Genomic DNA, 13,712 nt, shown 5'->3' with positions numbered 1-13,712 from the left:
TTGGCCGTGTTGCCCTTCCTGACAAGAAACTTTATTACTGCTCTATATTCAACCGTGTCCATTTTTCACATTCACTAGGGGGTATATCTCTTCTACAAGGCACTGCCATTGAAGAAATGCATCCAGCTATGTGATCCTACCGGGAATATGTAGCTAGGACACTAATAACTTTAGGTGCCCATTACTATTTGTCAAGTATAAATATGCAAGGCTCAAAACTTTTTGATATCCCCTCGAACATTCAGTACCACTTACACTTGCTCTAATAGTCAACTTTCCGTTTGTGGTGGGCACCATGCATGTCGTGGTGTTTTCAGATACACGAAAACATGCTCCCTGTATCAAGATTTCAAGGAACATAAGACACTTGTTCAAACGTTATACGTTCAAGGATAGAACATTCTAGGTCCCAGTGAAGATTTTTAAGCAAAGAATTAGGGGACAGTCCGAATGTGAAGGATAAGTAGCAAAGTGATGTCCAATGTAATTTCAACGTATAAATAGAACAGTTGATTACATGTGTCTGTGACGGGCACTATCGGTGAGACACCTTTGGGGGAACACCTGGTGTCATCAATATTTGACGGTGATTCCTAAAGACATGCTCAAGGCACAGGCGCGAGGATTAAAGATTTGGTTTTTTTTTAAAAATGATTTTTTTAGGAAGGAAATAAGGCTGTATAAAAGCCCTGTCACTGGTCGACGCTTGATATCGTCCGTCATTTGTGCCAAGATCAATTAGTTGAATGTCAAAATCGGCTTTCAATCGACTTGTAGAAATAACAATATAGAACTGGTAGGTGTCATTAGTGGTGATCAATAGGCCAGTCACCCATGATTATGTTTAGATGAAATTTTAATCGACTGCATGCGATGGTAGCGCGGGTGGGGTACACCTAAGTGTCCGTCCTTGTCTAGATATATTGTTCTGTGAAGCGTTAACTTTCAAGTCGGGGGTTATCTCAAAATATTCACATTTTTTTTTAAAAAAATCTTTAATCCTCGCAATGACACGAGGGCCTGTGGCTCAAGGCGCCGTAGTAGTATAGAGTCAGGTCTGTGGCTGACAGTGATTTCTTATGGGCGTTGAGTGGGTTTTGTCGCTCATATTGAATTGTATAGGCGTCAGTGCATGTTTTTACATTTTCCTTTAGATGAAAAATTAGAATTATACGCTGCCATACGCAGCAATTAACAAAGAACATACATGTTTGTAAGAAATGAGATCTTGATAGTGATCAACCACAGTGAATGGCTGTTTCAAATAGACAGAGTATTGTTTTGATTGTCCAGATAAAATAGTGGCTAAAATGTGAACGACTACAACAGACACAACATCTCTTTAAATCACCCAACTGACAACGGGTCCACTGTAGATTTTGAATCATGACAAAATTTGTCAAATTTGGAAAACAGGATCAGAGGTCACATGGCTCTGTTTGGGATCATCTCATATCATATTAAAGTCATTTTAAAGTCATGTAAAGTCAGTCTCAGCCACTGATCACATAGCATCCAACGATAGACACACCTGTCAAGTCAGAAACATGTTGTTTGTCCTAACTCTCAGAAATGTGATTACTTTTAAACACTCCGTCAAATTTTGAAATTACGGTTGAGGTTATGATACGGTCCCTGGCGACGTCCCGAATGGGAAAGGAAGCTCGTTCGGTGCAACGTGTTGAGGTGTCAGTTTCACGTGCCAGATACGGGACAGGACCGATGGAACTTCGACAATTTTGTCCAATAGTTTTATTTTCACGTACATGGTGAGTAAACAGCCTCGATTACACATTTGGTAGCGTTTGTTTCAAGTGTGATTGTGTTTCCTGTCTTGAGACTTTTGAATACTGAAACTCGACATACAGTTTGCCACGTCTGGAGACAGAGAAACTCTTGTTGTCGACTTGCTCATCATCAGTGATGTCGTAGTAGTGCTGGAGAGGTCGTTGTCGACATTACAAGTGCACTACAAGTGTATTACAAGTGTGTACTCCAGCCATATTCAGAGTTCTGGAACGCAGTCCGGGACGATTCCACTCTGACTTGTGATTTTCTTGATCGGAACAGGCATACTAATGTAGACAGTAGATTGTGTGACGTAGGACCAGGGCATATACAGTAAGGCCGACTTCGCGATGCACACAACCACACCCAACCAGTTACAGTTATGTACGTCTTCGGTTTGGGATTGTAGAATATGGTCTCGTACTGAAGGTACGTACGTCTCTGTATTTTAACTTTGTTTAGGGTACATTTCTGTACTATTCTTCTATACTATACTATACTATACTATACTATACTATACTATACTATACTATACTATACTATACTTTACTCCTTCAGGTATAGTAACGGGTGCTGTACACACTCACTAACCCGAGCATTTGGAATGACAATGACAGTGACATCTGTATATATCTGTATGGAAGCCGACATTGGCTGGTGAAAAGAACAAAACACAACTGTTGGAAACGACAACTGCCTCCAAGAGAAAATAAAATCACGTGACAGGGTTACAGTGAGGTGACAATATGGTGGCCATGCTGTCCTGTTGCACTACTGTCATTCCCCAAAGGCATACTGTAAAACCTGGGGCGGGGTAGGGTCTGGGGTCCTTTTGCTGGGTTCCTATATGCACTATCAGATGGAATTCGTAAACAAAAAGCAAACTCTGTTGTGGAATCTGTCACAAGTCATAACATCACCCCAGCTCCAGGGACATCTGGGGTCTAGGGAGAGAGGCAGCTCTCACAGAGGCCGGAGTCGTCTTACTGACAGACTTACACAAGTCTCTAAAGTAGTACTTAGTGGTTGAAATGAAATTCCCTGAAACAATATATAAATAACAGACTCGTCTGCCTCCTTAAAGGATCACATTACTATACACACATGCGCTTAGCATTCAGTACAGCCTTGGAATAAGGCCATCTTATCTCTAACTTTATGCAAAAGAAGCTAATGACAAACCTATTTTTTGCAAAATGTAATGAAATTTGTCATGCATTCTAGTGGTATGCCACAAGAGTGTTAAACCTGAAGTACAGTAAATGACTAAAGAAGGTAAGAAGACAGTGATACATGGTGATATATGTATTTCTTATCATTTCCGTTACAAACCAGCAAAGAAGAGGAATATTTGTCATTGTATAACATTGAATTTCCGTCAAGATAAACATTCTAGAAATGACAAAGAGCTGTGCCAATTCAGTGTAAAATCAAATAACAACACATCACTAAACACATAGACTAAACTTACAGAAGCCATGAACACCAAAGTGAAACCTTAATGCACCAATATTGAACAGAAAACGAAATATGAGAAAAAAACAACTTTATGTCAATATATACTACGGACCTATCAACATTCACTCAAACTAATTGTCTGTTTGGCAGTCGCTGATTGGGATTATTTTCCCCACTGCCAAGTCCTCCCTGCAATGCTAAAGTCCTATATGAAGCAAGTCTAGATGTCCTCAGGTTCTGAATTTCTCATCTCACTTGGGTACTATATCAGTTTAAATGGGTTTATATGTAACTATCAAAATTATAAATTTATGTATTCACAGACTAAGCGTTTCCTATCAAACTAAGTCCCGATGTTCTTCCTTATATCATCGCATATCATTTCTCTCCCCACATTTCCCTAGTGGGAATTTATTAGTGGGTGTATACAAGTTGTTGGACTTGGAAAAGTCTACAGAGTTAGTGAGTAAATATTGCTTTATGTAGACATTGCAGCTTTTTGCAGCAGGATAAAGTATTACAGTTTAATAAAGAAGAAAACACCGAAGGCGACAACCAGCACTAAAACGTCAGTTCATTATAATAGTAAAATCCTACTCAAAATTCAAATGTAGTTTAATCTCCTTCAGTTATACTTAAAGTAAGTAGCTAGAAATGGTAGGCAGATCATAAGTGTGATTCATAAATCACAGATTACACAAATAATAGGAAAGGATTTGCATATCTATTGTCAACTGTTCTTGAACTGATGGCTATTAGGATACGATCATCATATGCTCTGGACTTTGAGGGGCGGTGGGGTAGCCTAGTGGTTAAAGCGTTCGCTCGTCACTCCGAAGACCCCACATGGGTACAACGTATGAGGCCCATTTTCTAGTGTCCCCCACCTTGATATCGCTGGAATATTGCTAAAAGCGGCGTAAAGCCAAACTCACTCACTCTGGACTTTGTAATATTCTTGGATGAGGGTAATGATATGCAGCAACTGCTCACACAGGTCCTGAAGTGAACGAAATGAACATTACTTATGCTACTGTCATCTAGCTACAGCTACCTTGTCTGTATAAACGCAAAACATCAGATATAAGAACATTATGATGTCTCCCTTTTCGAAGAACTTGATGTTGATGGAATCTTCCTGTAATTCCATTCTTTTGAAAACTTTTCCCCCAGGACAGGCAACACACGCGGCAATCCACAGAAATGAACATGTACAACAAAAGTCTTTTTGGCTTGAGCTGTCAAAAGTATAAATACAAGAAATACCCAAGGTAATTTGTACCTGTTCAGTCAGTGTTGAAAATTTCTAATCATAAGACAAACGCACATCCTAAATGTACTGAGTTCATGAAAGCAGATCCTTGATACCACTGTGTGCAATGCAGTAAATGATCTTGCCAACAAAGTGTTGTAATTATGATAACAGGGCGATCAACAGAATGATAGTAAGTACTTACTTGGGAAACTGCTGTTATTAAGGAAATATACTAGACGTCGATCCATCTCGTCCCAAACATGCTCTATGGGCGAGAGATCCAGTGAATTTGCAGGCCAAGGCAGTAAGTCAATGTTGTATTGTTGTAAAAACAACATTTCGCCAGCAAAACAAGAGTCAGTCTGCTGACATGATTTTGGCACCACATTCGGTGTCACACCAGTGCAGAAATGGTGTTCCGGTGGTCATGGAAATGTGCGGCCACTTGTCGTTGAGACATTCCCCTACGGACCATCCCAATGGCCTCATGACGTTGTGCTGACGTTAGCCTTGGCATGCTATGCGTTACAATAGCCGTTTAAGTTTTTGCACGATCGCAAGGCCAGCGGTTGAGCTTTCCAGAGTGACGGCATTGTGTGGCATTCATTTGCTCTGTTTCTCTTTCCCGAAAGAGGCACGAGCAACAACGTATCGTACGTCACTATGACGAAACGACTGACGTCACGGAACGTGGCACGGGCATTCATGTTGGATATATGTCACTACTCCTTATGTTTCTACACAGGCTTGGTAAATTTAGGTTTTAAATTTTTGTATGCACAGTTTCTGTATGTGCCGAGTATACATAGTCAGTTTCAGATTATGTTCACAGTGCCAAATACAATGTTAAACATGCTCATGTTCGTGCTCATTGTCCGTGTAGTCAAACTTGCCAGTTATTGTGTGATAGTGAAGGAATTCATAAGCAAACGAACAGAAAGCTAACTCTGTCACATGATTTTGATGACAGAACGTTTGACTTAACGAAACATCACGATTCAGCTATAAATTACATGTGCAGCTGTATAACATTCTGAAGGCATCTATCAATGTTTTGGAATTTAATCCACTATTGCATTTAGCCACACCTTCTTAACTTTAGTATTTAACAGCTACCTAATTATGACGGTTCTGGATGGCCGTGATAAATATCTGGCTGTATCCTACACAGCTTCGTTTACATGTGTCAACTATTTATTGCCAGCTTCGGGCAGAAAACATATGCTATAAACCCCGACTAGTTCACACCCCAGCCCAAGACCCAGGTGTTGTCGGAGCGTCATGAGTCACGCCCCGGATGCTTCCCATGTTAAACTTCCATGGGCATCACGTATGACGCTCTTTTGCAGTGACGATCTTCTCCTAAAAAATAATTTGTAGCTCCGACAACACCTCATACCTAAACGCATTCAACACGGGTGGTCAAAGATGGATAATTATAAAAATGAAAACAGTAGAAACTAAAAACAAAACTCAGCGAGGCGGGTGCTCCTTCCAGTGACGCCATGTTTTGATGTGTGAGTTTCAGGACGCGACCGACAAATCACGGAACACAGCCGAGAAATCTCCGAAGATGACCGAAGTATTACCGACGATGTGTTTCTGTTATTACCGCTAAACTACCGATATCGACTGTTTACATTTGAGATGCAATTCCTTCAAATTTGCCGTAATTCTTTCCATTACTTAAGGGGGCCTGTAGTTAGTTATACGAATACACCAGTGGTATTGGCGAAGAGGGTGAGTGAGTGGATACACTTTTGCAACAGTAGTACTGCTCGGAATGGTTGTACGGGAGATTACAAATGATTGGTAAATGATATTAATATTGACTGATATTAATAGTAACTGATATTAATAGCGCTTGATATTGGTAAGGGATGACCACATGACCACAAGCAATAGTGCTCCAGAACATCTAAAGATCATGATTCATGGAAGAACATCATACTAAGAGACATATTGATATTGTCGCGAAGTATGGAATTCCTCGTGTTTGTGACCCAAGTGATGGATATTAAGCGGGTTTCCGGTGTCGTGAAAGATGTCACATGTGTTCCGATATTAGCGCTGCCGTGCATCATGATATTCATGCGCTCTATACAGACAGTATTTCAATGGCACTTACAGCGGTAAGTGAGGAAGTAAAGTAGGTTTGACGGTTTAATCTAATCACACTCGGCCCTCTCGGTAGCACAGTTTCACTTTAGTTCATTTTGCGCGGAGTTTAAGATATCATTTTACTCCAACTCTTGGTAAGTAATACTTGCCATTGTTAACAGAATGTATATTACTTGAATGTGGACGTGTAAGGTAACAACAGTACCTAACTCAGCTCCACTTCATGGCTAACACAGTTGTGATATTTTAAATGGTGAGCCTCGAACATTGTATTTCGTTCTGCTGCAGGAGTGGGTAATAGCGTGCTAGATTGACCCTCTGTAGAGAGAGGCTCACGTCGACGAGGCAGAAGACAACACATCAACTGCCACTGACGTCGTCGTTACGAGCACCCTGGGACCTGCAATGACTCTGTTGGAAACTCGTACAACTTCAGCAATGACACAGAGCATCGTCAACAGCACGACACAGGACTTCGTCAACTCCACTACGACGTCGCCTGGGTTCTTTGACCAGAAGGTTTTAGCGGAAGCATGGGATACCAACAAGGCCACCCTGGCGTGGCTGATCCCCGTCATCGTCGTCGTTGTGGCAATACTGGTGTTGGTGTCGCTGGCGCTGGTGTACGTCATCCGGGGATTTGAACTGTGGGTGTTGAAGTTCTGCAACAAGGTCTGCTGTTGCTGTAAAGTCACTGCACGACGACTGGACAATGAATACACCCACCTGACGGAGTCGACACACGACAGTGACGACATCAACTTGACAGGTAAACACTTGAAACACAATCACACGTGACGAACTGCAGTTGGCAGTAAGTCCCTCGCTTTTTATGTATCTCTAATTTACGATCATGAATATCATAGGGTGCACTCATTTTAAGTAAATATTACATTGTATCTCAAACGAAATTTGCCTCAGTTAATGTAGTTTGTGCACTTCTCCAAGTACATTCACCGTCTGTCCGTGCGTCTGTCTGCATGTCTACCCAATCGATATACCTGGTGTAAAAACAGTAGCGCCATTTGATCTTCAGAATCGAGTTATGGCCTTTGAAACCATAAGCACTATGAACACACTTCTCTCATTATACGTCATCTTCAACACTCCACCATGTCTCATGTAGACGTAGCTTCCGTGGCGCTATTGTTGACATCACATGTGAAGAAGTAAGCTGCACATGTATGTAGAAAATGTGCTGTGCATCCTGCATCCGGTTGTTAAGTGCCCTTTAAGAGGCTCAGTCAGCCATTGATGTCGAATCCCTCAACTCGGATGCTTCAGGTGCCGACATCATAGTGACATGACGGACAGACAGAGTACTGCTCACAGAATGTTGTGTAATGGCTGGTCACGGCTCTATACACATTGAAGAACTGTACAGATTCTGCGCTCTGGGCTGACCTAACACATGAGCGTAAATTTGAAATAAGTGAACCCACCCCGTCACTGGTCACTGGAGGTTAATGTGAGAGTATAAATGAACTCATCCTCGATATTTCCAGGGTAAACGTTCCGATACATCTCCACTATACCCTGGATGCACCTGCGGTGCGAGCTGATAAGTTCTTTACCTATCTTTGCCTGCTCTTTATAACGGTCAGCTAAGCCGTCGTTACAGTCGAGCCTGCCAGTGTACACAAAGATAGCGATTGCAGCTGCGAAGGTTCGCATTGCGACTCAGATTTGGGGGAAATTATACAAACTGACAGGACCGAAACTGCAAGAACTCCGTCTACCCCATTCAGAGTACCCCTGCATCACTTATGTTTCCCAGTTTAATCAGTTAGATAATTTAAAAGTGAAAGTTAGTTGTGATTGGTACGCTCAGCTTCACACCTTAGACACCTAATTGTATTAATGGGAGAGATGGTAATAAAGTCATCGTACATGCATTCAAGGTACAATGGAGATGTATCGGAACGTACCCCGGATGATATGAACTATTGTGTTGTTTTGTTATAAATTTTACTGTGATACTTCAATGTCTGGTATTTTTCAGAGTTTGAACGAGGCAATGGATCATCGGCAACCTACCGGGGCTTTGGTTCGGGTAACAAAGACTAAACAATCCAGAACAGCTAACACACCACAAACATATAGTACGAAAAACATGAATGGCTGAATTAGTTGGAACCAGGTTGTGTGTGTTGATTGCATGTGTGGGAGTACATGGGGCCATTTCTATTCGTTATGTCCCAGTGTCGGGAGGAGGGGAGAGATGGACATCAGCCTTGCCTCAATATATTGTCATGTATTACTGGGAGAGATGGACATCAGCCTTGCCTCAATATATTGTCATGTATTACTGGGAGAGATGGACATCAGCCTTGCCTCAATATATTGTCATGTATTACTGGGAGAGATGGACATCAGCCTTGCCTCAATATATTGTCATGTATTACTGGGAGAGATGGACATCAGCCTTGCCTCAATATATTGTCATGCATTACTGGGAGAGATGGACATCAGCCTTGCCTCAATATATTGTCATGTATTACTGGGAGAGATGGACATCAGCCTTGCCTCAATATATTGTCATGTATTACTGGGAGAGATGGACATCAGCCTTGCCTCAATATATTGTCATGTATTACTGGGAGAGATGGACATCAGCCTTGCCTCAATATATTGTCATGTATTACTGGGAGAGATGGACATCAGCCTTGCCTCAATATATTGTCATGTATTACTGGGAGAGATAGATATCAGCCTTGCCTCAATATATTGTCATGCATTACTGGGAGAGATGGACATCAGCCTTGCCTCAATATATTGTCATGTATTACTGGGAGAGATGGACATCAGCCTTGCCTCAATATATTGTCATGTATTACTGGGAGAGATGGACATCAGCCTTGCCTCAATATATTGTCATGCATTACTGGGAGAGATGGACATCAGCCTTGCCTCAATATATTGTCATGTATTACTGGGAGAGATGGACATCAGCCTTGCCTCAATATATTGTCATGTATTACTGGGAGAGATGGACATCAGCCTTGCCTCAATATATTGTCATGTATTACTGGGAGAGATGGACATCAGCCTTGCCTCAATATATTGTCATGCATTACTGGGAGAGATGGACATCAGCCTTGCCTCAATATATTGTCATGCATTACTGGGAGAGATGGACATCAGCCTTGCCTCAATATATTGTCATGTATTACTGGGAGAGATGGACATCAGCCTTGCCTCAATATATTGTCATGCATTACTGGGAGAGATGGATATCAGCCTTGCCTCAATATATTGTCATGCATTACTGGGAGAGATGGACATCAGCCTTGCCTCAATATATTGTCATGTATTACTGGGAGAGATGGATATCAGCCTTGCCTCAATATATTGTCATGTATTACTGGGAGAGATGGACATCAGCCTAACCCTTCTAACCCTAGCCTCTCTTGTCATGTATTACTTACGTTTAAATAAACTGTGTTTGTTGCGCATATTAGTTGTGCCGTCAGTCCTGGGTGAGTGGAGGCCTTGTACTGTACAGGGTTAGTGTGCTGATATGTGATACAACAGGGGATATAGAGCTAACCTTGGAACAGGGTAACAGGGTTTATGGAGGATAGAGGGTAACACAGGGTATATGGAGGTAACAGGGTAAATGTAGGGTAGGTATAATAGGGTATATGGAGGGTAGAGGTTGACGCAGGATATATGGAGGTAACAGTTTGTAAGGAGGATTGAGGGTAACATGGTACAGCTTCGCTCATTAACGCCAGATTGAAATCTCATCTTTTTCTGACTATTTATTTGAAGTGTTTGCTAAACACACTTGAAATCCGATCCACATGCGGGGTGTCAATCCGGGTACAGCTCGTTGTGCAAGCACTACCTGCCACTTACTATACAGATGTGATGTACATACATGAATAGCCTGATTTTTTCTGTTGATATGACCGCTGTCTGTTTGACTGTCACCGTACATATGGTAGTATATTAACAGTTGTGTGAACTATTTTGAGTGGTATAGAGTATGTTACAAAAATGATTCTTGTCAAAACTAAATTGCTGATTATGATCGGACCGAAAAATGAATATTTAGATAGGGTTTCGATGTCGGGAGGTAACGGCACAGTGGGTAGTAGTGAGTTTAGTTTTCCAGGTGGCGGTCTCTGAATTATCGAGTTGATAACTTTACAAATACCATCCAGCACTAGATTCAATTTTGTACCCTGTGTTGACGTTTTGTCTAAAATCAAAATATTTCAGTTTGCCCCGTTCTCCAGTCAGTGCAATTAAAGGCCACTTGCCTGCTCCCAGAAACGTTCTACAGGCTTTGTAGCCTGATGCAGCGGGATTTGTAGATGGGTAGGTGAGTAGCAGTATGGAAGGATAGGCGGGTAGCAGGGTAGGTGGGTAGATGGGTAGGTAGGTAGCAGGCTAGGTAGGTAGATGGGTAGGTGGGTAGCAGGTTAGGTGGGTAGGTTGCCACTTCACTAGAGTCCACTGTTATATATACTGGCAATCAGAACACGATACACGGTACGTGGTTTCAAAATTGATGTTTTCTACTTCGATAGCGGTCGCTGTCAAACGCCAGTGTAGGTCTACTGGACTCCGTCCATTGCCGTTTCAGACCAGTCTTCTCCAGTGTAACTGAACATAACGAGACCTCATCTTGCAGTGGTTGCTTTTCGTCGTGTTATTGTCCGAGGCATGGAATTATGATTTTGTTATAATAATAGGGTATCATGGCCGAGGAATTATAATTATTGTTATAATATAGATTTAAGGATGATATTATTAATAACAGGTGATCAATGTGTTCTAATAATATATTTAGAATAAGAAATGATAGATAAAGGCCTGTGAGGTAGGAAACATAAACAAGGTAAGAGAGGTAGGTATTCGGCTGCGGAGGAAATAAGCACGAAAGTAGGTCGTTAGAGCTTATTGGGGGCAAGTTGAGATGATTCATAGATTCGGTAAAGGGAAAATGACGGTACTATCAAGATGGAGCAACTTGTCCGGGGATCTCGGCAGCAGCTCGTAGTATTCCACGAGCCATATATGGTTAGGAGAAATTTGGAGGGTTTAGTCTGGTGCGCTCCCACTCTTGGTATTTGGTCACAAGGAATCGTCTGATGAAAAACTATCTTAAAAAGCACCAGCATTTGGCTTAAGACGGAAGCTTTGGGCTGAAGTCTTATAGAGTGACCATCGAGTGGGTTGACCAGCAACACAGTTTAAATAAACTATTAAACGAAGATCATCGTCTTGTGGTTTCTGGAGGAACTACGGTAAAACTCCAAGGACCCCCGAGTACTGACATTGTACCTCTCGCACATCCCCTATCGTCAAGACCGAAGTACGGGGGTATACCGTAGTTCGGGTAAGGACACGCCGTCCCAGGTGCGGGATTCTGTCAGGTAAACGTCACCTATCCGGCAGCTAACGGGGCTGCTACCATGCCTTGGAGATTATTATCCGGTTTAATGAATGTCCAGGCTAACGAAACAACATTAGTATTAAAGCTCCTTCATATAGATAAAAGTCAGCAACAGTGATGTGATGAATCCAGCGTTACGGACTCAAATGTGTTTCAGATGTCTGTGATCGGACTAGGATGTCAAGCCAGTTTCTGTCTAATGCATAATGCCGCATATGTTCTGCTGTGAATGAGATAACACATAATGAGGAATATCCAGTAATCTTCATCATGTTTGAAAAGAGGAATTCGAGGACAGATGCAATGCAAAGGACCAGATTATGTTGCACGTGCAGAATTTCCCTCAGTCGACAGCCAAGGTCGACAATAAGTCTCAGTAAGTCTGTAACCAGCAGTTGTTTCATGCAGACAGGTAGTACAGTTTCTGTATGTATGGCCTAAGCTACATTGACTACAAGTGTAACTTTGATTACAGATGTAACACTGATCACAGGCGTAACGATAATTCTAAGTGTAACACTGATTACAGGTGTACTATTGATTACAGGTGTACCATTGATTACTGGTGTACCATTGATTACAGGTGTACCATTGATTACAGGTGTAACACTGATTACATGTGTACCATTGATTACAGGTGTACCATTGATTACAGGTGTAACACTGATTACAGGTGTACCATTGATTACAGGTGTACCATTGATTACAGGTGTACTATTGGTTACAGGTGTAACACGGATTACAGTTGTAACACTGGAACACTGATTACAGGTGTAACACTGATTACAGTTAAAACACTGATTACAGGTGTAACACGGATTACAATTGTAACACTGGTTACAACTGTAGCACTGATTACAGGTATAACACCGATTACAGTTGTAACACTGATTACAGGTATATCACTGATTACAAGTGTAACATTGATTGTGGGTGTAACACTGATTACAGATGTAACATTGATTACAGGTATAGCACCGATTACAGTTGTAACACTGATTACAGGTATATCACTGATAACAAGTGTAACACTGAGTACAGGTGTAACACTGATTACAGGCTGTCACTGATTACAGGTGTAGCAGTAATAAGTGGTATAACACTGATTACAGATGCAAAACTGATTGCAGGTGTAACGTTGATTACAGGCGAAACACTATTACAGGGTAACTTTCATTACAGCTGTAAATTTGATTATATGTGTAGCACTGATTGTGCTTGTAACATGGGTTACATGCATAGCATTGCCTGTAGGTGTAACGTTGGTAACAGATTTTACCGTGACTACAGGTGTGTGGAACATCGTGTATAAGTTGTTAACATAGTATCAGCTTGTCATTACCTGTTGGATCCGGGCATACAGGAGACATTGGTATCTTCGTGCGTCAAACAAAGACCTTAGTATACTGTTGACATGTCAGGCATTCTATTAGTTTCAGGACTTCGGGTGCCCATAGTTCGTATGACCATCACAGATCAAGGTATCCAGAAAATCTTGCAGCATGATGCGCAACAACGACGTCGGTCCAGCGGCCTTCTCACACACTCACAACGCTTCCGCAGCAACTCACAACATCACCATAGCAACACCGACCATGGCATCGACACAGAACATCCTTAGTATTCGAACTAAATCGTTCTTCGACCCTGAAGTGTTAGCGGCTGTTTGGTATGATGACAAGC

General features: G+C 41.8%; 1 protein-coding gene across 2 annotated transcripts; it reads left to right on the top strand.

Moving 5' to 3' along the window:
- Window positions 1-1,628: 1,628 nt before the first annotated feature.
- Window positions 1,629-11,843, top strand: LOC137296295 (uncharacterized). Of its 2 annotated transcripts, none has more exons than XM_067828059.1 (3): window positions 1,629-1,769; window positions 6,911-7,391; window positions 8,625-11,843. In XM_067828059.1, the coding sequence occupies exons 2-3, from the start codon at window positions 7,028-7,030 to the stop codon at window positions 8,687-8,689; spliced, it is 429 nt and encodes a 142-aa protein (XP_067684160.1). In that variant the 5' UTR covers window positions 1,629-1,769; window positions 6,911-7,027; the 3' UTR covers window positions 8,690-11,843. The 2 variants fall into 2 exon arrangements, with proteins under 2 accessions (XP_067684160.1, XP_067684161.1); XM_067828060.1 differs by lacking the exon at window positions 1,629-1,769 and adding an exon at window positions 1,790-2,217 and having other exon boundaries at window positions 8,625-10,074.
- Window positions 11,844-13,712: the final 1,869 nt, after the last annotated feature.

This window comes from Haliotis asinina, chromosome 9 (assembly GCF_037392515.1).
Source record: "Haliotis asinina isolate JCU_RB_2024 chromosome 9, JCU_Hal_asi_v2, whole genome shotgun sequence".
In the NCBI taxonomy this organism is placed as follows: domain Eukaryota; kingdom Metazoa; phylum Mollusca; class Gastropoda; order Lepetellida; family Haliotidae; genus Haliotis; species Haliotis asinina.
The sequence above is the reverse complement of the archived record's forward strand: the minus strand, read 5'-3'. Positions and strand labels throughout refer to the sequence as shown.